This window comes from Patagioenas fasciata, chromosome 1 (genome assembly GCF_037038585.1).
Source record: "Patagioenas fasciata isolate bPatFas1 chromosome 1, bPatFas1.hap1, whole genome shotgun sequence".
Taxonomy (NCBI): Eukaryota; Metazoa; Chordata; class Aves; order Columbiformes; family Columbidae; genus Patagioenas; species Patagioenas fasciata.
In genome coordinates this window covers 126,416,693-126,442,886 of record NC_092520.1, presented here as the reverse complement: position 1 = coordinate 126,442,886, position 26,194 = coordinate 126,416,693, and the positions used below count along the sequence as shown (strand labels likewise).

The 26,194-nt window shown below is 47.8% G+C and overlaps 1 protein-coding gene across 1 annotated transcript; it reads left to right on the top strand.

Annotated features, from left to right (window-relative positions):
- HGD (homogentisate 1,2-dioxygenase) lies at window positions 1-25,827 on the top strand. The gene is made up of 14 exons (XM_065852359.2): window positions 1-161; window positions 5,540-5,611; window positions 8,169-8,257; window positions 9,994-10,099; window positions 13,599-13,658; window positions 14,106-14,197; window positions 15,313-15,347; window positions 16,533-16,612; window positions 16,740-16,839; window positions 19,024-19,148; window positions 19,755-19,859; window positions 21,257-21,383; window positions 24,675-24,856; window positions 25,466-25,827. The coding sequence occupies exons 1-14, from the start codon at window positions 147-149 to the stop codon at window positions 25,595-25,597; spliced, it is 1,320 nt and encodes a 439-aa protein (XP_065708431.2). The 5' UTR covers window positions 1-146; the 3' UTR covers window positions 25,598-25,827.
- The last annotated feature ends 367 nt before the right edge of the window (window positions 25,828-26,194 follow it).

The window sequence follows — 26,194 nt, the reverse complement described above, 5'->3', positions numbered from 1 at the left end:
GGCCTTTCTCACCCCCAGCACTGTCAGCGTGCCACCAGCTCGGCTCGGTCAACCAGCTAGCAGGCTCTGCTTGGCAGGCTGCTTCAGCCAGATACCTGCTTGGGGTTTGTGTCTGCTCCAGGAGGAGGAGGAGGACCAGGGGGAGGATGACAAGCTTGCAGGTAAGGGGTTGGGGACCCATGACCCACCAGTGCTGGCTGTGAACACCTGTTCTCCGCTGACACCAATTTTTTGGCACCCGTTTTGATTTTAATGTGTCACCCTACTGTATTTCAAAGCTCTCTTGGTATAAAGGATTTTGCTGTGTTTTGTCTACAAGTCTGCTTTGCTTTTCCTCTTCTCCTCCTTTGGAAACCATTCTTTGTCAGGCTGTCCCAGCACAGAACCTCTTCATCACAGGGTTTGTTCTTCCCTCACGCTCCGAACATGCCCCTCCTCCTATCCTGGCTGCTGAGGGGGGTGTTTCCCTCTCAGCCTATGAAATGTGGCTGATAACATCTGCCCAGACGTTGCAACCCTGGCCACCATCCTCCCCAGCAGCCCAGGGAAGCAGTGGCTCCATTCTGGGGTAGTTTCTCCGTACCTTTCAGAGGCACACCGGCTCAGCTGTGCCCTCCTGTCCCAGCCCCAGTGGGCAGCCAGCCAGAGCTTTCCCCACTACCATTTGCCAGAGCATGAGGAGTATGGGGAGAAGGGTGGGACTGGACATGGGTCATGCATAGGAACACAAGGACTGCACCCCCAAACCGCACTGACGCCTCTCTCATTGTGCAGGGGCCAGCCGCCCCAGGGCCATCAGGGCACATGAGTTACGCTGCAGGAGGCATAAGCAGCAAGGGCTTATCCCAGGACCACTGTGAGTTTCGAGAACTCATGCAGGACCATCATGTTTCTCCCCAGACTTCAGGGCTGTCACTGTTACTAAGCCTTTTCCTAGCCCTGGATATGCCTGTGATGCGTACGTGTGCTCCTTCACCACCTTTTGCAATGCTCATTATTTTACATAGTGGTCTTACATGTCTTCTTATACATCCCTGAAGAGTCCTGTCTCCTCACACAGTAAAATTTCAATGTGCTCCTTCCTTGCTTGTCTGAGACTCAACCCCCCCAGCTTTCACCATCCTCTTTCAGCAACGGGGCAGCCTAGCCCCCATACCAATCCAGATGAGTGACCTGCCAACATCTTCTGTCTCCGCCTCGGACTGATTCCTAGCAGACCCTAACGACTTGTTGGCCACTGTGACTGTGGCTGAAAGCTGAGCATGGATCAGCTGGCCATGGGAATGGGTTGCTCTGCCAGTGCCCTCTCTCTGAGATGTCATATACATCAGTACCTTGTCATCACCTCTACCCAGACCTCCTCCTTTTTGCATCTTTCCTCCAAAAGCATCGCTTCACCCTTCGTCTCCAATCTTCCCATCATCCAGCCCTCTCTTCCCACCTCTACCAGGTGCCCTGACCCACCTCGGACCTGAGCAGGTCCTTTCATGAAGGGTCTGGCCCTAGACTGTCCCTGGCACTTTTGGAGGAGATGGTTGGCGAGATGTTGAGGAGAAGGCAGCTCCTGCTGAGGATGTGTGCTCTGTGACACCATGGCAGGAGAGGGGCAGAGCTCCAGTTTGGGTGCTTTGGTGTTACCCCAAACTGGTCTGTGGAGCCCTGCATAGTGGGTGCAAGGCTGCCCGCCTCATTGCCCCAAATGCTTATGTCCCTGTTTCTGTGGGTTTGTGTTAGACCCTCTGGTGTTGCCTGGTCTGAGCTGATATGAAATACCATGCCTTTTGTCTAGAGATGAATGTTGTTTTCCTGTGCCCTGCAGCAGGAACTGATAGAGAAATGTATTATGCAGCGTTTGAAGAAGGGTCTTAATTATTTTGCAGTCTATGTGTTCAGACTTCAAATGTGTTTTTCCCATGCCTGCTGTCTAATCCGGTGAACAAAAGGTTATGGTTTATAGGTCAGAGTACGACACCCATTGTGAGCACTCTGCTTTGCATCCCAGTTATTCTAATCAATGAGCTTTGCTGAATTTTTAATGCGGTGCTGGACTTTTATCTCTCTCATTTTATTGAAAAATGACAAAACAAAAAACAAAGTGGAGTCAGATGAATTCCTAAGATCCTGTTTGCATAAAAAGCTACAGGATCTCGAACAAAATAACAACAACAGTAATTAAAAGCCGGAGAGAAAACAAAGGACCACAGAGAACTTTCATTTTACAGAGAAACCACTTGCCCCATTACCAAAATATTTCCCATCAGCCTACCCAACTGGAGTTATTTACAACATGGCTAGGAACCATGGAGGTCAGGCAGGGACCTAGAGGGAGGTTGCTTTGGACCAAAAACCCAATGCCATGCCATGGAGAAGAAGGGTTGGTTTCCATCATTCTGAATTTTTTCTTCCAGGAAGGATGCTCCAGTGAGGGTGCTAGGTGGGCAGAAAGGGGTCATTTCTCCTGGCCTGGGGCCACCCTGTGCAATGCAAACTGAGAGGTGGGAGAGGGACTCAGAAGATCAGCAGGGAGAAGGGCCATGTCTGCTCCCAGCCAACCTGCAGGGACAGGGTCTTTGTGTGGTGCTCCAGAGCCCTGGAGTGCGAAGCCTGTTGTGCATGCAGGGAGCTAGTGTTGCACAGATATTTTTCGGCAGCCCTAGTAGTGTTTGACACTGACCCCTAAGGGCATGGAGAGAAGACTCTCTGAGGTCCACCACAGGGAAGGACAAAATAAAAAGAGTGAATGAGGAAAGCCATACTGAACATCCAGGCAAAGCCTTGGAGACACGCTCAGGGTGATAAATCACCAGTTGGACAACATCTCCCCTCCTGTAGCTGCAATCCTGCCAACATCTTTTCTTCAGCCCTCAATGCAGTTACCTGAGGGTGTATTTTTTTTTCTTGGCAGGGAAGAATTGATTTGACCAAACAATGACACAGCAGCTTCTGCCCCCACTCTCAGGGCAGCAGGGCGCTCCCACAGTCACCCTGTCCCAACCACAACCTCTTCCCCAGCTCGGCTCCCCTGCCCTGTACCACTCAGCCTCCTGCCTCACTGAGTGATGCTCAGCAGCTCTGGAGCCCCCAGCAATGTGCAGCCAAGGAAGGCAGCAGCTCTCCATCCAGCCTGGTGGGAAGGGAGCCAGCTGCCTGCGCCGGGTGAGGTGCCATGCAGCACCAACATGGGCACAGAGCAGCTGCTGGCAAGAGAAGTTTGCTGCTGAGTTGGGTTTCTTTCCGTATCCCATCCCAGCAAGGAGAAGCAAAAGGGTTTTTGGGGATCTGAATGGGTAGGCTAGCTGGGCAGGTCACTGGCTTTTTAGCTTGAAGGATGGGGAAATGGATTTCTTACATCAAATCATCCTTTCCCCTTGCCCCGGCACCATGCCAGGGGGCTGCCAGAGGCACATGCTGGTTACTAGGTATGCAAACCCACCAAAGAGACACAGATCATCTCCTCCCAGCTCTCCACAAGCTTAGTCAAGCATTTGGCAGGTGATGCTCAGCAAAGCAGCCTGCACATTGTGTTAACCCTCCCCTTGCTGTGCTGACAGCAGAGCCTGCTGGGCCTTGCTGGCTATGCCTCCAGGAAACAACCATGTCCCCCTCCTCCTCCTCTTCTCCCTTTCCTCCCCTGTTCATTAAGGCTGCCCTGCAGGCAAACACTCCAGCCACATCTACATTGCTGATAAAGGAGGATGCAGTGCAGAGGTCTCGGTTAATTCTGGAACTGCTGCAGTCCCATCAGATATTGCTGCATTTCTGTTTAAAAGAGTGAAGGAAAAAAAAAAATAAATGCTCCAGTACAATACATTTGCCAAGGCTGCTTAGGTGACCTGCTGCTTTGCATATCAATGTGTTTCTTGCAGAACCCTGCGCAGAGCAGAGTCCTAGAAATGCACGTTGGTTTGTAAGAAGAAAAGAACGATGTTCCCCAAACTGACGGAAACCAAGATGTTTTCAGGTTCAGGCTAAGCAGGGCTTCCAGCCAGCCTGGCTCCTGAGGGAATGGACTTTCCTTTACAGGTCACTGAAAGGCACCTGAGGAAAGCTCATGGTTTCTCAGGAGGTTTCAAGTTTGCTCTCTGAGTGTCTGCTGCACTGGGAAATTCCTAGAGGGGTGCAAATTGCACAAGGCTGAGAACCCCTGGGGGAATAATGCAGGCACTACAATAATATAATAAACAAGGTACAGGGGCTTTTGTCACTCCACCTTTGTGTCAGACCTCTGTCACACAGCACCAAGGGAGGGTGCTTGCCACTTGCTGGGGTGTCTCCGTGCCAGAGCCCCCAGGCAGCTGCTGGGTGGCAGTGGCTTCACAGTGCTGCAGCCCCCCCGTCACAGTGAGCCTCTGTGTCAGCCAAGTGGCTTTGCCATCCCAGCACCACTGTGTGAAGGCAGATGAGTAGCCCAGCTACTCTTACAGTTGACAGAGGGGAATATTAATATTTAACTCTCTCTCCAGGCCACGGAGCTGAAGACATTGATCGCTGCCAAAACATCTCTGCGTTCATGCAGAGTTCAACAGAGTTGCTTCATGCCTTTCTGTAGCATCTGAAGGGACTGTATTTACATTTCTGTTGGGGCAAAGCTAAGGTCTCTGTTAAACCTGATTTCCTTTGTGTGTCCCAGGTTCACTGTGGGGCTTTTCTCAGTGCTGCAAAGCTGAGAGCTGCATCCCCTGGGGTCCGCTGGCTTTTAGCGACGCTCAGACCACAGCAGCTGTAGGCATGGCAGGCATGGGAGGGTGTGTGGGTCTGTTCCATCCATGGGTCTCTTGGGTATACATCACTCCAGAAAAACAGATTATCAGCTGGTAATGATTTAATTCTTGTTTACTACCATGGTGGACAGTTCACGTCCAGCTGGGCAATACTCATTTAGAGCAAATCAGTGACACAGTTTAAGTCCCAGTAAAGTTTCCTTTCCTCCCTCATCCCGACTATGACCTGACCTTTTTCTTGATGGTCATGGGAATGTATCGCAAAGACCTGACAACCCATTGACTCCCAGTTTCAATTCTTGACCATTCGAGGGCCATGACTTGGTGCACAAATTTACAAGGCAGTCTTCAGATGTTAGAACATTCACTATTCAAGAGAAGCACACCTCTGTAATGTTCATGCATACTTTTTCTCCCTATACATCACCCCACTGTTCTTGAGTCTTACTGTATATGTGATATTTGGCGTATTTCTCAAGTGCATTCATGGTGCAGAAAGTGGTCAAAATGTACATGTAGATTTAACAGAAGAGCAAATCCTATTTGAGTTTCCCAGTCCACCATGTGGTTCGCTAATGAAGAGAACTCAGGGGCTCCATGGCAACATGCAAGTGGATCACTTGGGAAAGTCTTATTTAATACAAAGAGCGCCAAGAGCGCCCTCCCCCCCACCTCGCCCCTACCCCGCTAGGGGAAAAAAAAAAAAAAAAAAAAAAAAAAAACACAAAAAAAGAGAAGGCAAACAATGGACAGATTTTTTTGGAGAGGCTTTGCTTGTGTTTTCAAAATGCTGATGAGCTGTGTGTTTTATTTTACAGTACATGTCAGGATTTGGAAATGAACATGTTTCTGAGGATCCACGCTGTCCAGGAGCTTTACCGGAAGGACAGGTACCAAGGTTTTTTTAAGTGATTTGTTAAAATGGCATGGAATAGAGTGAGTATCTGTTCTCTGGGCTTCTTTTCAGTCTTAACATGTTTCCTTTCTCTCTGCCACCACAAAAGTCTCCAGGAGCCTTCTTTATGCAGGGTTGGAATAAGAAGATGCTGGCAAAAATCAGAATTAAAGATTTCCATTCATGCTTTCTATTTTTAAGTTACTCGTGAGTTTCCAAGTTTCACCTTGGGGGTTAAGAGTTGCCTGAACTACCTCTGCTCAACAGCAGGCATTTTCCAAAAGGAATTTGCAGCAAAAGTGGCTCAGCCACACCAAGAAGGAAGCCATTGGCTCTGGAATAAACCAGAGCAGAATTTTGAAGCTTGGTGGAGAGATAGTGCTCAGGCAAGAGAAGCTACTTTTCGGATTTCTGTAGAAATTTGATTTGATGAAGGAGGCTTATAAGCCTTTGGCAGGAGAGCAGCTTCTTTGTAGGGAGGGGACATGAATTCCTTTGGTAATAAACCGACAGATTAATTTTTAAAAGTAAGTAACTTCTAAAAATGTTAGATTAAAATAAATTATGTTGGATCATTCTGTTTCAGAGAAAGAGATCATGACCCATGTGATGCTAGCCACTTGGGCCACAGAGGCAAGAATGAAACCCTGAAGAATTAAAGCTCTCTCATCTCCTTTGTGTTGGCCTCCTTTACACCAGCAAACATTTTGAGGCCGACTGTGCCCTCTCTTGAATGTTCTGTGATCCCTTGAATTTGGATGGCAGCATTTCATGCTCAGTCAGTGGCATCCCTTGGTGCAAGTCAGCTCCTCTTCATCTTCTGTGCAAAGGGGCCGGCAGAACTAAGGTCAAACAGGGAACTTCATCTTTCGCTTTTCCTGAATTTTCTGGCTCTCCCCAGTTCTGATGTTTTGCAGGTTGTGTGCCTGCATGGATAGTAACACACCACACAAAGACACTTATAATACATATATATGCCTCCTAGGTCTGCATTGCAGCCTACAGTGTGCCCACAAGAAAGACAAACGGCTGTGCTGGATCAGACTGATGGCTCAGCTAGTGCAGTGTCTTGTTTCTGAAACTGGCTACAGCAGATGGGTGGACAAAAAATATAAGAGACACCTTAAAACTGGGAAATGGATAGTGGTGGCTGCTGGTTTGAACAGGCAGTGGACAGTGGTGGATGCGCTCCTTGTGATTTCCTAGAGCATCACTGCTTTCCAGAGGAGGAGACCACTCCAGCTCCCGGCTGAGATACTCTCCTCTGGACAGAGTTTGGACTCGGTGTGAAAAGAGTTAACAGAAAAATCTGAAAATGAGTTAGACCAAAAAAAAAAAAAAATCTCCAGTCCCAGAGGTGGATCCTTTCTCCTCTGCAGTATTTATAAGACTGGCATCTGCAGTCGTGCTGGCTCAGATGAAAATGACAAGGGCTATTGATCCCCCTGCTTCACTGCATACCCATACTGACAAGATGGAGTTTGAGGGATGGAAGCTACGTGCATTATGAGAGCTTTACCTCTTCCTTCTGCCCATTGTCAGGGCAATGTTTGATACCGTATGGATGGCTGATCCGCTCAGCTGCAGCAGGGTGGCAGGATGCTAAACTAGACCTTGCAGGAGGGAGATGGGATGGCAAATGGTGTATGACTGTCCCACTGGGTTTTTTCCTGCAGTTCTTGTATGCCTTTGCTTCTTGCTGATCTCAAACAAATAGATGCTGGCCTACATAGATCAAAATGTTTAGATTCTGTTCTCTGAAAAGGAAGAATCTGTCCTTCAGTTATGATCTCACAAGGGCTGCTAAACCTGTGCTTGTTGCACCCACGGCTCTGCAAGTGGGAAAGTGCCCCCTTTGCACTCCAAAGGAGAACTGTCACTGTGCAGAAGCCCTACAAAAAAGCAAAGACTACCACACAGGTCACTCCTGCTCTTGGGCAGCAAATAGCACTGGTAGGAGGAGGCAGCATACCTTTGAAATGCCCACTTTGGGCACTCTTTCCCTGTGCAGAGGGCAGGAGGAGATGGGGGCGTTTAGGGAGTAGGAGGGAAGAAGCAAAGGTGCAGCTGCTGTGAGTCTTCATCAGCGCTCTGGAAAGCCAGACATACATGATGCTCTGGACCCGCCATTCTGAACACTTGGTCTCAAAAATATTTGTGCGTAATAACAGTCTGCTTTTCAGTCTGTAAACACTGGGAATAATTTATTTTTCCCTGATGCTCCTGTTGCTGACCCTACTGATCACTGCCCCTTACAGCTTGCTCTAGCAGCAGGCATGTTGACTCAATGGCTATGCCAAATCCTTAGGGCATTTCTGTGGCCTCTTGCATGTGGGAATGGGCTTTGTGGTCTGGCTGGTACCCTCAGGGCACCCAGCCTCACAGGAACAAGAACTATACTACTGCTGGGGCTGACACACCGAATCAGGAGCACAGCTCACCACATAGCATCAGGGTGCCGGCCACCCACCACAGTGTTCTGTCAGGGGCTCCGGAGCTAAATCCCCTGTCACTGCTTCTCACTCCTTATTTTTTCTTCTCCTTCCATTCAGAATAACCCACAAGTCTGCCCATATGGCCTGTACGCTGAACAGCTCTCGGGCTCTGCCTTCACCTGCCCCCGACACACAAACAAGCGAAGGTACCATGACCCCCGGCAGCGGGCAGGGGATGGGGGGGCATTTGGGTTGAGCATGGGGGAGCGATGGAGAGGCTGCCTCTGTGCCAGCAGCACTTTCTGTGAGCTTGGGTGGGTGAAAAACCTCCACCACACACTGGGAAAGGGGCAAGAGCAGAAAACCATGGGAGAGGGAGAGGATGATTGGGTGGGGTGAGTGGGCTGCAAAAATGCTGAGAAAGGGGGGCTTGGGATGGGGAAGAGAACAGTTTTCTGAGTGAGGAGAGGAAGTGGAGGGGACGTTCAGGGGGGCTGGCTCATCCTCAGGGGTCTGTGTGCTGTGCAAAACAACTTCAGGGTCTCAGCCCTGATGCTACTGCAAAAATATCACTGCTGTGACTGGCACAGGTAAGCACCTGATCGACAGTGTCAAAACCAAGCTTCTGAGCAAGACTCTTCCCTTTTTCCCTCTTTTTTCCTCCCTTACCCTCTCATGCTCCTGCAAGCTGGCCAGGGCCAGTGAAGCACTGTCTCAGGCTGTGTCGATTTGGGGGCTGGCGAGGGACTCAAACCAGTGCCTGGCACCCAGCACGCCGCTTACTACCTCGCATTCCCAGTAGTGCTGGGGACAGTTTGTTCCAGCTAGCAGCAAATGTCCCAGAGCTCTGTCCCAGTCATTGTGCTCCAGCCTTGACCAGATTGCCAAAGATGGGTTTCTCAATTTGCTTCTCCCATAGCGGTTTTTCTCTCCCTTCTGTTGTTCGTTCAAATGAAAGGCAAATGCATCATCTGAGCTGCCTAGCAGAGCTCTGCTCTGCAGGCTGGTGCCGGCTCGCGGTGTGCGTGGGAAAAGGATGATTCATTGTTTGCTGCGTGAAGATGTCCTTGATGGAAATTCTCCATCTCTCAAGGGAGAGCTCCCTCCTCCCTTCTCCCACCCACCCAAACTGCAACCACCACTGTCAACACATCAAAGGCACTGGCAGCCCTGCCTAGCTCAGGCTCTCCTGATTACCTCTGCTCTCCCACCTGATTAAAAGCCCAGTTTCAGGCTGGGCTGTGCCTGTGCATAGTGTGCAGATGCCAGAGTGGCGGGGGTGGCAGGGGCTGCAGCCACAGACACAGCGGGCAGCGAGGATATAGCATGACAGTCCCAGGCAGTGATGGAGGAATGGGGGACCTCCTGCAACAGTATCATCCCACAGAAAACTCTGGTCTTGGCTGCATGGGCTTGATGGTAGTCCTATGGGCATGGCCAGCCAGGCATAGGAGGTTACTTTCAGTAATCCATCCAAGCTCAGATACTAGCTGTGACCTCCTGTCTCCTGAAAGCTCCTCTGTACTTTCAGTTAGATACTGTGCTCATCGCTGTCTTGTCTGAGCTCTTTTGTAGCTGTGTTTAAATAGGCTTTTTTTCCACCTCAGAGATTGCTGTATTTCAGGCACAAATAAAGCTCTATCTTAATTTTTTACAAACATATGTGTGTGTGTGAATGTAAATATATGTAATTATATGTAAACACACATAGCGACATTTGCCTACATATGACAGCGTATGTTTTTATTTAGAACCTATGATAAAAAGCCATCTCTCTGGAAGTCTCTGACTGTGAGCTGGTGTTTGATATTTAATACATCTTTTGGTCCAGTTGCCACCAATGTAAATGTTATTCATGCCTTTAGGAGTTCAGTCAGCCAGCAGCCACCCAAAGGGTTTAATCTCTTCCTCAGGCAAATCCAGGTCTTCTTCTTCTTTGTAGCTGGCTATATCGGATCCTGCCTTCAGTCTGCCATAAACCCTTCAAAGCTCTCGAGGAGGGCCACTTGACACATGACTGGGATGGAGTTGAACCTGACCCCAACCAGGTAACACTGCTGGAAAGAGCCCTGGTCCTACCAGGAGGACAGACAAATATTAAGCCAACCAGGGGTGCAAAGGTGCTGAGCTGCAAGAGATCTGAGAAGAGCTGTAGGGAGCTGGAGGTCTGGCCAACACAAGAGCTGGGTCCTAACTGCCACCTGTTGTTTCTCCCCTATGGGTCATCCAAGGAAGGACAGCCATCAATGCAATGGTTGTTGCTTCCCACCTCAGTGGGTGCTTGTGCTGCTTCCCAGTGTCACAGGGTTTGGTCTGTGCTGTCTGGTGTCTCCCTTGTGGGCTTCTGTTGGCCACCTCTCAGGTTGCTCTCTCTTCCTCTTCAGTTTCCCCCATCAAAGGCTTATCATGCCCCAGCCCAGCAGGGTGAGCATCAACATGTCTCTGCCATCCATCCCCTCCTTCTCTGCGCTTTTGGAAAGGCTGCTGACTGTCAGCCTGTTTCCCTGCAGCCCTCAGGGGAAATCAAGTTTCATTCTGGAGAGTCACACAGGGGCACGGCATTTGTCTTCCTCTGTTACGGCCTTGCCATCATCTTTAATCATTATTTCTTCCCTGTCAGTCCCAGAATGTTCAGCTTTGCTAATCTGACTCTCTCCTCCTGCCATGCTCTTCTCAACATCATCTTATGGTCATTGGTTTTTATTCCTCACAGGCTTTGCCCTTTGATGCATCATCATTAGCTAATTTCCAGCCTCCCAGCAGCCTTGCCATTTGTCTAAATACTTTCCCAATTCTGCTGGAATATGTTTTGCAGCCACTGACCAAGGAGCAGTAACAGGCTTGTATTTAGGTCCCTTTGGTACTCCTTCCCAAATGAAGTCCCAATGACTTCTGTTACCACCTGATCCAACCATGCTGCCTTTTTGCAACCAGCATCTATCATTATGGTTATTAATGATTACGGTAATTCCAAGATGCCCAGCTCTCAAGCATCTCAAGCCATTTACATCCAGTACATCTTCTACCTAAGGGAGCAGCAACAAAGTGCCTGCCCAGTCCCCCTCTCACTGCTTTCAGTGGGAATCATCAAACCCAGAGGGGCTAAGCGGGATCCATCTTCCCGCTTTTCTTCTCATCCTCTCTCAACCAGAGCCAGAGACCAGGTTCAGTTTGTTGGACAAGACTGATGCTTCCCAGTGATGCTTTGTGTTTCACCCAGCTCACTTAAAGGAGTTTTCCCAATTGTCATCCATCTAAAAGGATGGCCATATGGAGGCACTTTGTGCAAAGCCCATTGAAGTCAATGGGAAAAAACATCCTTTAATATTGCCCGAACACAATGGCAGATTTATAAAAGGCACAGGGGACAAAACAGAAAAGAGGACAAAGATAATGAAAAAATATGGGGTGGCATCCATGCAAGAAATGCTGAAACAAGAAAGCTTTCCAGCCTGGAACAGAAATGACCAAGGGAAGTTAAGATTGAGAGGCAGAGAGAAAACACATACCAATAACTAACATCATGGTCAAAAAGAAAAAAAGAAAAAAAATTAGGCTATCCTTTACAAAAATGCATTAACTGTGGAACTTCTTGCCAGACAATGAGCATAATTTCAAAAAGTGATTGGACAAACCTTGGAGAGAGAAAAACCTATAAAAGTAATAGTAAGCACAAAGGTGCTGTATCTCAGGAGGCTCGTGGATCATATATCAGGGAAACAACACCAAAAGCTTTCCTGTTTTAAGCAACCCATTGCTGGCTGCTGCTGTCTGTCTTGGACTTCTTTTCTGGCTCAGGGAGCTCATTCTTCTCTTCCTGCATTGGGGAAGCCCAAACGCAGCAGAGATGTGCAGAGCTGGGCAGCGGCTTAGCATCTTGCAACTGTTTTGGATGAGAGGGACCAGGCACCATGTCAGTTGCCACCAATGGGCTGGATGACCCCCACACAGGGGAATCGACAGGGAAGGGAGAAACTCATGGGTTGAGATAAACATAGTTTAATAAAATAACAATGCTAATATACTACTAATAACACACACACATACACACACACATATATATATATATATATAAAATGGAAATAAAATATGAAATAAAAGCTACTCAATGCAATTCCTCATGAACTCCGTGCACATTGAGTAGCCAGTCCCAGGAAATGGCACCTGGTCCCAACAGCCGATCCCAAAGAGAAGAAAGAGGAAAAAGGCAGAAAGGCCCAGAGGCCTCTGCAAATCAGCAGGATGGCAAAAGGCCAAACTAATGAAAGTCCCAAACAGAACTCCCCTGAAGACATCTCTGTCCCAGCTCTGACAAAAAGAGAGAGAGACCAAAAGATTCTGACTCTCCTTAAATGTGAAGCATGACACTGATGGCATGGAATATTCTTATTGATCAGCATGTATGTCAGTCAAGGTCTGCCCCACCTATGCCCCCTTTCCTTGATGCCTCACACCTGTGGGCAGAGTGCTCAGAGTTGGCTCTCAGACCAGAGCAATTAAAAACATTAACTTTGTCCTGGGCTGTTATCTCCTTGTTGTCAAACTAAGTCCAAACAACAACTGTGCTATGAAAAAGAAAGGTTTCTAACTGTGTAAATGAAAATTAACTCATTTTCAGTCAAACCAGCACAATTCCTTTCAAATTTAGCTGGAATTTCTACACAAAGTTCAAAATTTTGAGGAGAAGCAGGCAAGGACACAAAGTCCCATGAGATTTGTTTTCTCAAGGTACCAGTTTAAAAACATGGCAAGGACCACCAGGTCAGGTAGATAGAAGCAAGAGAATATTCTCATGGATGCTCAGAGTCACAGGCACTTCCATCTGAGGTCAAGTGTATTCATGCAGGGGATATTTCTGGCAGATGGTCATACCAGCATACTCCTAATTCCAGATGTTTGGGTTGGTCTGCACTGAAACACCCCTCAGAGAGGTGCTGCAGCACCTTGTTCCAAAGAACTGCAAGACCCTGATTATGATATAAGCAGCAATAAATACGTCAAACTCCTCTGGCACCTTCTGCCTGAGAATCTTGACAGGCTTTGCAAGAAGCGATTAGCGCTGCTTGCAGCTCACCCTCAGGCAGGTAGAGATATTTTTGCTTCGGGTGTGGGGAAAACGAGGTGAAGCAAACAGGAGTGTTATGCTCCAGTCATGGAGGGAGTGAATCATCCAGCGCAGCGTGGAGCTCAGGACTGTGACAATTTGGCTGTGGAAAGCTGGTTCATCTGAATTTCTTTGCTCTCAACAGTGTTGTTACTAATAGAGGAAGAGACAACTTTTAAATAGGATTTATTTTTTTTAACCTTGGCACTACACAAGCCTGCCAATTTTTTTTACAAAATTATATTCAAAAGGAAAAAAGCTCCAAAAATCAAAAGAGATGTGCAAACCAAATTAAGCAAGGCAAAGAGGAAAGAGAAAGCTACCTCAGCTAGCATAGGACAGGGAAGTGGGAAGGGACAGGGGTCTGCTTTCTTTTGAATTTGCCATCGTTCGTGTTATAACCACTGGTATTGCTTTCTTGCTTTTTGCTTGCTGCAATCTAGCTGCGATGGAAACCTTTCGAGATCCCAAAAGCCCCTCAGAATAAGCTGGACTTCGTAAGCGTAAGTTGGGGGACCAGGGCATCCAGGAATCCTCCACCTCTGCACCCCTCGGGAGGTAGCAGGGCACACGAGATGCTCAACATTGGTTTTGACACCTCTGGGCTTGCAGAGCATCCATGGGAGAGGAAAGGATCTCAGGTTTCAACCACCTGACAGTGGACTTGATTTGCTTTGTTGGCTTTCAAGAAACTTTTCAAAAAAGCCCCAAGCCCCAGTTCTCCCCAGTCCCTGGTCTGGAAAACATCAGCTCACATGGATTGCTAATAGACCCTTGAGATATTAAAGAAAAGCCAACGTGTTTGGCCAAAGGCCATACATGGACAGGCTGGTTCTGGTGCGGGAAGCAAGGAGAAGGGGTAAGCCTCAGCAAGAGGGTGGGATGAGGGTAGGAAGAGGAGATAGCCCCTGCCCCACTGCCTACTGCTGATGCTTTGGGTTCACCCATAGGGACTGCACACCTTGTGTGGAGCTGGAGAGCCCAGAGGACGTAATGGCATTGCCATCCATATTTTTGTCTGCAACACCTCCATGTTCAACAGGTCAGTGACTGCTACACTGGAGGGTCTGGCTGTCCTGGGCTGGCTGCCTGCCTGTGTATGTCTGTCACCACTGTGCTCGAGTCCAGAGGCTGAAAAGAGGGTCTACAAAGCTACAAAGATGAGTAGGGGTCTGAAGCATCTTTCTTATGAGGAAAGACTGAGAGAGCTGGGCCTGTTCAGCCTGGAGAAGAGAAGGCTGAGAGGGGACCTCGTTTATGTTTATAAATATCTCAAGGGTGGGTGTCAAGAGGATGAGACCAGACTTTTCAATGGTGCCAAACGATAGGATGAGGGGCAACAGGCACAGATTGAAACATCGGAGGTTCCATCTGAATATGAGGAGGCCCGAGCCCTGGAACAGGCTGCCCGGAGAGATTGTGGAGTCTCCTTCTCTGGAGACATGCAAAACCCAACTGGACACATTCCTGTGCAATCTGCTCTGGTGAACCTGTTTTAGCAGGTGGGTTGGACTAGCTGATCTCCAGAGGTCACTTCGAACCCCAGCCATTCTGTGATTCTGTGCCTGCTGGTGGCTAGCGTAGCCAGCTGCTCCCTGCAGTGCTGTCTCTGTGTACCTGCACCCCATGTGCACAGGCAAAGGTGTTCATGGTGTCTATGGCAGGTGTTTGTGAAGTAGGCTTTGCTCCATATTCAAGCACTGGCGGAGTGGGTGGGAAGGAAGGAGCTGGGCATCGAGATGCAGCAAGAGGGGATGTGTTGGATCCAGGTGCTCTTGTCCCAGGGACTGGGCTGCTCCTTGGAGGTCAACATGCATGATGCCTCTGATGGGCATCGCTACCCCCTGCAGCTGCTCACAAGGCAACTCAGCCCCACTCCCCAGTTTACAACGCCTGATGCAGCCATGGACACAAAGGCAGAGACGTGGCAGAGGTTGTAGGACATCCTGCTTCCAGGCCAGGCACATTAAACCTCCCGGCCTCCTCTTCACTGGCCCATATATTGCATTGCCTACCCACAAGTAGCATTTCTGGTGCCAAAGCAGAAACCTCTGCCATGTCAGTCTCGCAGCTCAAAACTCCCCAGCTGGGGTTGTGGCATGTCCAAGCATCAGTAGTTTACAGTACCTTGACATTCTTGTTCTACTTTTTCTTTAGATGCCTTTATAATTCAGATGGTGACTTCCTGATTGGTGAGTTGACACTTTGGCTTTTTGTTTCCCCTACAAGGTTCTACCCTGGTTGCCACCTGCCTGCCTCCAGAGCCTGAGTCCTAGAGCTATGATCTGGAGGAGAAGGTCAGCTTCACCCTCATGCCACCCAGATTTGGTGGCCTGGCACCAGCTGGGGTGTCAGGCTGGTTGCACCATTCCTGTGCATGTCAGAGTGCGCATCTGTGCCAGACCTCAGCTTTGTTTTTGAGCAGTGACCCAGCTTCCTTGGCATGGTGCTCAGGGATCATTTCCCAGAACTCCCCAGACTGGTATTAGGCACACCACAGGCAGAGGTTTTCTGGAAAACATAAGCCTCAGAATTTCTTAACAGCTTACAGCTAGATACCTTCATTGCTCCAGTCCAAGAGTATTTGGCATGACAGCTTAGCATCCCACGTTCTGCCAGCCTCAGGCAACCAGGCTGCCACAATGAATGTTGAGGTTGGCACATAAAGTGTGCACATGCCGAAAAATATTCTGAGCGGTATCAGAAGCCTGATACTTACTTGTATCTTTCTTGACCGAGGGACAGAAATGCCTTGAGATCACCAACAGAAACATTTATCCCATCAAATAGCTATTAAGTTGTCCTCACTCACCTTCCTCACTACTGTGAAGTAAGAGTGCTAGGGCAGGTTTTGTAAATTCGCTAGTTTTTGAAGTCAAAACATTAGCTTTCCTGCACCAGGACAGTCACAGAAAATAACATGGACATTGGTGAAGCATTGCTTCTACCCACAGGAAACAGGGAGAATTAGTTATTCCCAGACATCTCACACTACCACAGTCATGACAAGGATGGGTATGTGCACCTTTGTGTGTGAAGATCATGAGACAGACAGGTATGGCCCCAAATATATCAAGTCTCACCTATTCAAACTGTGGCACAAACCCTACATCAAGGGACCACAAGGTGCTGGATGGCCTAACCTCATGCAGGTACCTCCTGTGACATGGGGACCATGGGGCTGGTCTGGAACTCTCCCTCCAGTGTGGTCATCACTGCTGCAAGGCTCTGCATGGGAGAGGGAACCCGGTCTTGCCATGAAGCAGAGTCAGAAAGGGCCAACTGCTCTTCCTTGGAGACTGTGTGCTCTTGATGGACATAGAAGGCGGCATTCACCACATCACTTCAGCTCCTCTGCCTGCATTTTGTTTCCATAGTGCCCCAGCAAGGGAAACTGCTCATCACGACAGAGTTTGGGAAGATGCTAGTGGAGCCCAATGAAATTTGCGTCATCCAGGTAAGGGCTGCCTGCGCCTTGCCTGTGTCTCAGAGCCCAACATTGGAGCAAGCCAGCTCCTGCATTCAGCTGCTCATGGTTTGTCAGGAAAGTCCTGGCAGGATCCTAGTCTTCTTTTCTTTTCCAGCAAGGAATGCGTTTCAATGTGGAGGTGTTTGGAGAGACCAGAGGCTACATCCTGGAGGTGTATGGTGCACACTTTGAGCTGCCTGACCTGGGACCCATTGGTAACACTCTCCCATCAGACCTACAGTGAATTTCACAGAGACAGGCAGGAACTACAAGCCCAAAGCCATCCTTTTATCTCCCATGTAATACATCCTCCCATGCACACAGTCCTTCCCAAAGACACTTTCTGTCCCAGCATTGTTATTCCCCTGCAGAGCAAGCATCCCCCCAACTAAATGTGGCAGCTCAGTCACCCTGATTTTCCCCTGGGACTGAAGGGATCTCCCACTGCCTTTTCCACTTTCTCTCTTCCCTTCTGGTTTGGCAGTCCTCATCTGCTGGCTCTGAACCTGTTCCTACCAAAAAAAACCTCAAAAGGCCATCATCACTGATGCCTCTTACTTACAGATATGGCATAAACTGAAGTGATAGGAGTGAATTTAACCAGTAAAAGGAAAGGTATATTTCAGAGGCAACAGATATTCTTGAAGCACCGTTTTAGATTTAATGAAGTGGTTTTTACCCCATTTCTGTTAACAGAGATGTTTTAGAGCTCTAGAGCCTAGAGTTCCTTAATGCCAGAAGCTGCTCCCCTTGGAGAATTAGAAATGAATAAAATGAGCAGCACAGGACTGGAATCAGCAACACACTCGCTTCTCTGTTTTGTGCTGCCAGGGCGGATCTGCTTTCACTGGGCACAGATCTCATAAATCACAGACCCTCTCTGCCAGCTGTCTCCTGGTCTGTGCAATGTCATAGATCACGAAGACACAGCCTTTAGCTGCCGTGACAAAGATATTGCCAGGGTGCACGGCACCTGAAGCCCCACTGGTTCCCCTATCATTTCCCAGCTTTCTGGAGCTGCTCAGCTCAGGTTAGTTCTTCCTTATCCCTGGAGTACTCGCCTCCAAATATTTCTAGCTCAGAAAAACAGTTAATGCTGCTGAAATTGTCTCAGCGGAAGGAAAAGGAACTTCCCTAACAGCTAAAATAATTACCAAGCTAGTATCAATAGTTTTCCACTTCCAGACTGGTGTGTTGGGGTTGGTTGATTGATTTCCATTTTAGGTTGGGTTGGGCTTTTCCCCTGCTCTAGACTGGGCTTGTTTTATGGCCCTCACTGAGATCTAAAAGACTGGCCATGCTTGAAGCAAGCTGAGTAGGTATTATCCATCAGTAACAAGCTTGGCATGGCCCATCTGTATTCAGAGGGATTTGCAAACACCTCCTAGGTGTAGTGAAACTGAAGCCGGTCCTTCCTGTGGTGGGGAACCAACCCAATTTGCAGGCATCTAATGGGACCCCACTTGAGCATCACTCCCATGTGATGTGCTGGACATGAGTCTTTCAGCACTAAGCCTACAGTGTTTTGTTTTGTTTTTTGTTTTGTGTTTGTTTGTTTGTATTTTGTCTCCAAAAGGCAGGAATCTATTATAACATTTACTTTCTGCAGAAAAATAAAAGGAGTGCACTAGCCTGTAAACCTTTTCAGCAGGTGGCAATTATAAGAGCTCCTCTTCTCACCACCTACCCACCTTCCCCTCAGAAATCAAGATCCTTTGTATTTCAGTCTTACTTTATTCTAACTTCACTTTTCACTTGAAAAATGACAGCTGGAGAAAAGCACTGACTGTTAAACCTTAGCAGCAGGTAGTAATGTCTGCATTTTTATCCAAAAAATTCAAACCCACTTTGTAACAATAATACTAATGATAAAAAGCCAAATACTTCAAGACCCATATGGTGCTCTGCATTTTGAAAACGCACTTCTCACACTAACGAACACCTCAGTGTGTCCAGAGTCTGAAAGTATCACTAGCCCTTATTTTATTACTGTTTTGCAAGCATTCATAAATGCATTTGGCACCCTCATGACATGCCTCCTAACTTCTGCATGGTGAAGTGTCCAACCACCATGATGTCCAGGAATAGAGAGCAATTCACCCTTTGTTTTTTGCTTAATTCCTAGTTGCTATATGAGTTTAATTGAGGATGAAGTCCTAATCTTGTTCTGATGGCAACTGGGGGAGACCTGTCTTAGTCACATAAGGGGTGTATTACGATTACCTTGCTCGTAGAAGGACGATAAGTAATTACTATTTCAGCCTTCATGGTGGGCCAAGGAGCAGTAAGGTCATTTAAAAGGCAGAAGGGCACAACCCATGAAACCAGGAAATTGCACCAGCCTCTCACTTTGCTTGCAGCTTGCCCAAAGAGCTCTGGCATCTCTCTTTCTTCTGCAGGAGCCAATGGCCTGGCCAACCCACGTGACTTCTTGGTGCCCGTTGCGTGGTATGAGGACCGCCAAGTGTCAGGGGGCTACACCGTGATCAGCAAGTACCAGGGCAAGCTGTTTGCAGCCCAGCAGGTGAGGATGCCCTTGGAGAACAGGTGACACTGAAGCATAGTGACTGCTGGTGCATTGCCTGGGTTATACAACTTGGTAGCATGGATGTTGTCTCAGGAGGTCCTGCTGGGTTAAGTGGAGCAGGACTGAGCCCTTGCCTTGTCGGGCTGTTCATCTTCCCAGTTGAGGCTAGTCTGTCTGGAAAAAAAAGTGTTTGGGAAGACTTGGTTAGACCAGACTCTTTGCCTTGCTGTTTCCACACGTTCACAGTGACAGAGTAGAAAAGATTAGCTGGAGCTGCCGTGAAAAGCCAGGGTTTCCTTAGCAGAGAGCTGGTGTTGCAGCTGGCTTTGTTCACATGCTGCCTGAGCACTTGGAAACCCTTACAGACCAAACCCCAGAGGCAGGGCTGAGGCTCACCATGTGGAAATGCTCAGGAAAGCCACATCATCACAATATCAGGCTGTGCTAAAGGGCTTCGTGCTCCAGGCTGCCAGTGTACTGGAGCAGTGTACAGTATATCAGCACTAAACCCATTTTTAATTTAAGAAAGAGCAGTGCCCTGCATACGTGTAGCAAAATTGGAAGGTTGTGTATTGGTAACCCTCTGTCTCTTTTCCTTGGTAGGATTTCTCCCCCTTCAATGTCATAGCCTGGCACGGGAACTACACGCCGTACAAATACCATCTGGAAAAATTCATGGTCATTAATTCCGTCGCTTTTGACCACGCGGTAAGTCCTGGAGCTGGGCAAGGCAGAGCAACGCTGTGTGGATATTGTACCATCCAAACTCACCCTGAGCTACAGGGCTCGGCACCTGTTAAAAAGATACGTTGTGCTCTAAGAAACAGTGTGAAATCTCTTGCACTGCTTTTCCTAGGCCCAAAGCAAGCACTTGAAGGGAAAGACAACCTCCTTTGTGGTACACAGACATAACTGGGGGTTGATCAGCTTCTTAAACAGCTTTATGCAGCTTAGCATAGAATTTCTGCACCCTGGAGGAGAGCTGAATACTGAAGCCAACACACACCGTGCAACTCAGCAAAAAGATTTTTGCTTCAAATTCTTGCCTTGATTTATTTCTTGCAATTGCATAGGATCCTTCCCCTGGTTCTGCTGAGCCCAGCACTGAAATTCATTCAAAGAGCTGGCAGCTTTCATTGCAATAATTTCTAGATCTTATGGAAAATAACTAAAGCCAAAACTAATGTGAGCAGCTCTTCTAATAAGGAAACCAGCCCAGTGGGAGAGGTGCCCACAGTGATGTCATCTCTTGGTGCTGCTTCTGCAAGTGGGTGTGCAAGGAGATTGGGATATTTCTAGTGAAATAACCAACAGAAATTATTGTTTAAACTCCAGAAAAAGCTGCCAGGAGACGGATGGGTTTGGGATCAAAGCCCAGAAAATCACTTTACTGGTCTAGAGATTTCAAAAACCCTTGAAGCAAGCCACAGTTTATCTGCACTTTGTTCTCCCTCTTTGTAAGCTAACAGGGCTGTGAGGCCAGATGCTTTCAGCAGGATGTTCCTGTGCTCTGTAACCAGCTAAGGCAGAGGTAGAGTTTAGTGACAGGAGGAGTGCTGGAGACGGCTCCTGGAATTACAGTACCCCATCTTGTACGGCTGTTCCTCCCTTGCATCTGCCACCAGATGTGAGAGCATCATTGGTGGCATGAGGGTGGTAAAATACTAGGCTGGGTTGCCCAGAAAGGTGGTAGATGCCCCATCCCTGGAGACATTCCAGGCCAGGCTGGACGGGGCTCTGAGCAACCTGATCTAGTTGAAGATGTCCCTGCTCATTGCAGGGAGGGTGGACTAGATGACCTTTGGAGGTCCCTTCCAACCCAAACTATTCTATGATTCTATGATTGCTGGGGCAGTAAAGGCTCTGTAAGGCTGCCTAAAGAAGAACCATCCAGTGCCATCTCTTGCCTCTCATGTTAGCATGGGACTGAGATGCTGGGTGCTGTCACACAGGGTCAAAACTCTCACCCACACTAGCAGGTGCAGGTGGTAAAAGCGTTTTGGCAAGGGAAAGGCTGCATCAGTGAGGTTTACCAGCAGGATGATTTGAGCAGACAGCTGTAAGCCCTGCTTTGTTTCATGCTATTTTGCTTTCCTTTTTTTCAGGATCCTTCCATCTTCACTGTCCTGACAGCCAAGTCGACCCGTGCTGGAGTGGCACTGGCCGACTTTGTCATATTCCCCCCACGATGGGGGGTAGCTAACAACACCTTCCGGCCACCATACTACCACCGTAAGTCTGCTCTCTGCTGGTCGTGCCTGAGTAGAGGACTGCAGAAAAAAAACAAGGCTCCATTTATTTGGGAGTACACACAGGGAAGAATCAGTCTGATTTGTTGTCCTTGGCAGAGTTAGAGTCAGCTTCTTGGAGTCAGTCAGTCCTCACTGGAAAGCAAACAAAACCAAAGATGTTTCAATTTAGAGCATCTCAGGAAAACTCAGAGGTGATGGGCTGGTTGTGTCTGCATAGATGGATGCATCTGTACTCAAGGAGCTCCGACTGAGACCAGGTGTATATTGAACTTGGCACAAATGCATCAGAAATTGTCCCATCATCCAGCAATGAATTGCTTAATATCTCATTAGAATACATACAGAAAAGGAGAAAGGAAAATATGGTGTCACAGGTGGTGAGAAGCACAGAGGGATGTAGAGCTGGCCAAGGCCATCACAGGATGAGATCAGAGTTACAGAAAAGGAGTGAATTTGCTCTCGTGAGCCCTTCTTCACCATTTGCACAGTGATGGAGGTACCTCTGGCATTTAAGAAGCCAGAGATCAGGAATTGGGCTCCTTCTCAGGCAGAGATACAGTTGCTGTTTTGGAGATTTGGTTGCCATCGCCATAGCAAGGCTAATCTTGGCAGGTTTTTGTTTGTTTGTTTTTTCTTGGGAGTTTTTTTGTTTCTTCGTGGTAGCACATGACCACATGTTGCATTAAATGGATGCGAGAAACCTAGTTCCCCACATGAGATTGCCCTTCCAGAGTGGTAAATGAAGCAACCTGCTCTGTGAGACAGAGGAGGAAAGCTTATCTACCTTGCACCCCTTCTGTCAACAGCTAAAAAGCTATCAAGGTCACCCTGTGGTCACTCTGAAGTGCTGAGGGGCTTTCTGCACACTTAGTAACCACAGTTTAATAGCCAGTTCCTCCTGTTACTTAGAAATATTTCCAAGTGTCTTGGCGGCTGGCAGAATTAGTGGCGTCTGCAAGCATAGTAGGCAGCTGTGCCGTCGTCTGGATAAATCCCACAGGTAAATTCCTGCCCTGTCATTCTGCTTTCATTTGCAATAATGAATGTGACATGGAAACGCATCTCCTGACTGGCTGGGATAGTGCCAAGTCACTTTTATTAGACCCAAAGAGGTGAGACACACTGCCAGTTTACCACGATTAAGTTGCTACGCATCAGCAGATCTGTGCTACCTTTCCACAGACACTTTGTGTTAAACAACATGAACTTGTTCAATCTTGCTAAGCCTGTGGTAAAGATGGTTGAAATAACCCATATTCTCTTGTCTGTGTTGTGAGCTAAGAGTACCCATGCAGACAGCTACAGCAGCTACTCACTCAGCCACGGTACCATGGCCACAGGCTTGAGCACTAAATTCAAGAAGAGCAGGTTGGTTGTCTACTCCATCCCAGCCCCAGGTGGGGCAGAGCTTGAGTGGGTAAGGCAGACATTGCAGCAGTCAATTATCAAGACACTGTACGTGTTAGTTCTCTGAAATTAGTGCTGTAATGGAAATCTTGTACCATTAAGAGAGGCATAACATGGCAGAGCTGTTCTGGGGTAGAAGTAGCACAAGGTCAGTGCTGCTGAACTCTCCTCTCTCTAAATATTTTACAAGAGGCCTATTTTGTTTGCCAGTAATCCCCTGTTGCTCCTTTCCTCAGGTGCAGTGGAAATCCTGTGTTCAGATAATCTTGGTGCACTCAGAGTCACAGTTTTTACCTTGCATTATCTTTGCCCCAAGTATAAATATAGCAGTGGTGGTTCAAAAATATTCCTGCTACACACCATAACAATTTCACATACAAAGGTAGCTGTGCACCTCATAAATTGTGACTTACTCTTGGTCACCTTTCTCCATTCTTGGAGGCTGCAAATTACTCATAGGGTCTTTGGACCACAGGTTGAAAAATGTCAGATGCAGTTTTTATACCATGAGTATATATTGCACCTGTATCTGAGAGAGCACTTGTGTGATTCTGATTATAGTGTGACCTAATATCTAATGGTTCCTATGGAATTCTAACTTGACAACATCCTGCTTCTAGAAGAAAACTTTATTTTACCCATAGGGAATGGATGCACACCTAAGTTATCAGGGGTCATGTAGGAAAGCTGTGAATTTCCTGTGGAGAATTTTGAAGAAGCTGGACTCAGCTGACCTCTTAAGTCCCAGCCTGGTTTCCTACTCACTTGCCCATTCTTCCTAAGTGATATTGTGAATGCAGCTGCAGATGCATTGGCAACCCAGCTCTTAGTGTCTGTACAGCAGTCTGAATGTGCCAAGCGCAGCACATGAGCTGGTTCAATGCAAAGCCCGTAACAATCCAGCATTACATGAAACACTGACAACTTGGGATGAAAATTAATGAATGTTTGCATACATATATAGGCCAGCTCTGCTTTGAGCTAAATTAGGTCTGTTGTTAAACATTTCAGACCCTCGATTGTACTTAACAAAGACTGAACTAATGGTTAAAAAGGGCTATATATAACATAGTTACAGAAGCGTGTCCTGGTTTCGCAAAAACTGACCGCTAAGCAGAAAGTTGCCATATTGTCTAGTCATATCAGGTCCACTTGGGACAGCAGTTGTTAAAGCACTTCCCTTGCAGGGAGCATAACTCAGTAAGTACTGAATGATGAAATATAGCAATCCTTACCTAAGTTATCAGTGTATTATTCCATTGGTTTCAGAGGGTCTACTTGTTTTTCCTCAGGGAAGGACAAAATTTGGTTCCTTGTGTTCGGTTACCTCTTGAGAAACAGGTAGATAATGCATGAAACAAAAGCACGAGGTACTGAAGGACCTGGCTGGACTGGAGGTGGCAGAAGAATATAAAAATTATTTCATCCTTGTAGCCTGGGACAGCAGACCAGGCTCTCTCACCAGCCTGTTGGCCAGGCATTTTGTGCCTGTAACACAGGGATGACTATACAGAACTTTCTTTCCAGCACTTAAGATCTCTAATCCAAGTCTGTACATATCAGGTTCCACCATGCAGTCTCCATGCAGGCACAGTACTTACACAACTTGAGGTGGTAGGAAAAGCACAGGTCTACCAACTTCAATGCACCTTCGTTAAGGAACTCTGTTTCTGAATCCAGATATTTGGGAGCGCAATAAAACCTGTATAGCTTTACAAGCCTTGCCTGTAGGATCCCCAATGTCCTCCCATGCGACACCTCCACTCCACCCAGTGCCAGGCCCAGCTTAGCTCTTGAGTGCCAGGGAGCTCACAGCCCAGCTGTGATGCCTCCCAATCACATCTCTTCCCTATGCCTCCTTCAGGAAACTGCATGAGTGAGTTCATGGGGCTCATCAAAGGCCACTACGAAGCAAAGGAGGAAGGCTTTCAGCCCGGAGGGGCCAGCTTGCACAGCATGATGACTCCTCATGGGCCAGATGCTGACTGTTTTGAGAAGGCGAGCAAAGCCAAGCTGGAGCCTGAGAGGGTTGCAGAAGGGACCATGGTAAGGAGCCAAGGGAGTCAGTAACATTTTGGATACAGCACGGTATACTGCAGCTGTGCCACTCTCAAAGTACAGCCTAGCTTCCTGCTGGCAAGCTGAAAAAGTACTTAGACCAAACTGCTGCAGCATTCAGCTCCCTTTACCAATCAGCACTGTTCAGCTCCCAGGAGCTCCCCTGGAGCCATGCGATGCCAGGCAGCTTTGATCATCTGCCCACATAAATTGTTGCCAGAGCAGGAACCTGGGAATTTTCATGCTGATTAATTTAATTTTTGTCTTAGCCTATGGAGAAAGAAGCAAAACCCCTGACTGTTCTCCTTTCTGCACCCCTAAAAATCTAATGATGATCATTGACAGACTTTGAACTAGAGCTGTGGGAACAATCTGGCTTTCCTGGACATGCAGGGAATATACTCCTGAAAACTGGTTAACAGCAGCATTGCAATGCCAGCTCTGAAGAGCTTTCTCTCCTGGGTTGATCAGGCTGGAGGCAGAACTAGGCAGTGCTGGACCATGTGCACAATTCCCGTTTGCAGTAGAGCAGAGCCACCTTGCTTGGATGCAAACTCTCGCTCTCCTGTCCTAACCTACCTTCCCTCTTCCCAACAGGCCTTCATGTTCGAATCGTCCCTCAGTCTGGCTGTCACCAAATGGGGCCTCCAGACCTCCAACCGCCTAGATAAAAACTACTACAAGTGTTGGGAACCTCTGAAAAGTCATTTCAACCCTAAGTGCAAGTAAAGAGAAGTATTCATTGCTTGTAAAACTTGAGGGAAGACAGAGAAATCCAGTGTTCCTACGTGTGGTGGCACTGTCGATTTGGGCAACACAGAGTGCTCCAGAGCAGCATTTCCAGTAGCCACCAAGCCACAGCAATGATCGTGCCTATGCAACTTGGGAAATGCAGGAAAAAGCACCACTGTTTTTAGCTTTCAACTACTCAATTAAAGCTTTTCTGGTGACGTGCTGAAGCACTTGTGTAGTTCTCACCACATGTAGTTGTTGTGAATGCTCTGCCTTGTGTGGACATGAGGGGACAGCCAGCCTCTATTCACAGGGCCTCCTGAAAATATGACCTGGTGTGTCTTTCACAGGGAGAAGCTAGGGCTCAACAATGGATTTCATGCTGTCTATAGGGAAGAGTTTTCCAAACAGAGCTGTAGGGTCTACCAGACCTAAGCCTCCTATTAGAACAGGGCATTTCAACCTGCTACTCTGTGAGAGGTTGCCAGGGAAAGACTTGAAAATCAGAAAAGCAGACTGCAAATTAGAGAAGGTTGGAGAATGCAAAACGCTTCACTGTTAAATGAGGGAAAGTTTCCTTTCCAACCCCACGTT

Bases quoted from the DNA above. Each gene is read 5' to 3' on its own strand.
- HGD (XM_065852359.2), top strand. The intron at 10,100-13,598 runs GTAACACTGCTG...GCTGCAATCTAG, and splicing joins TTGAACCTGACCCCAACCAG to CTGCGATGGAAACCTTTCGA. The intron at 21,384-24,674 runs GTAAGTCTGCTC...TGCCTCCTTCAG, and splicing joins CCGGCCACCATACTACCACC to GAAACTGCATGAGTGAGTTC.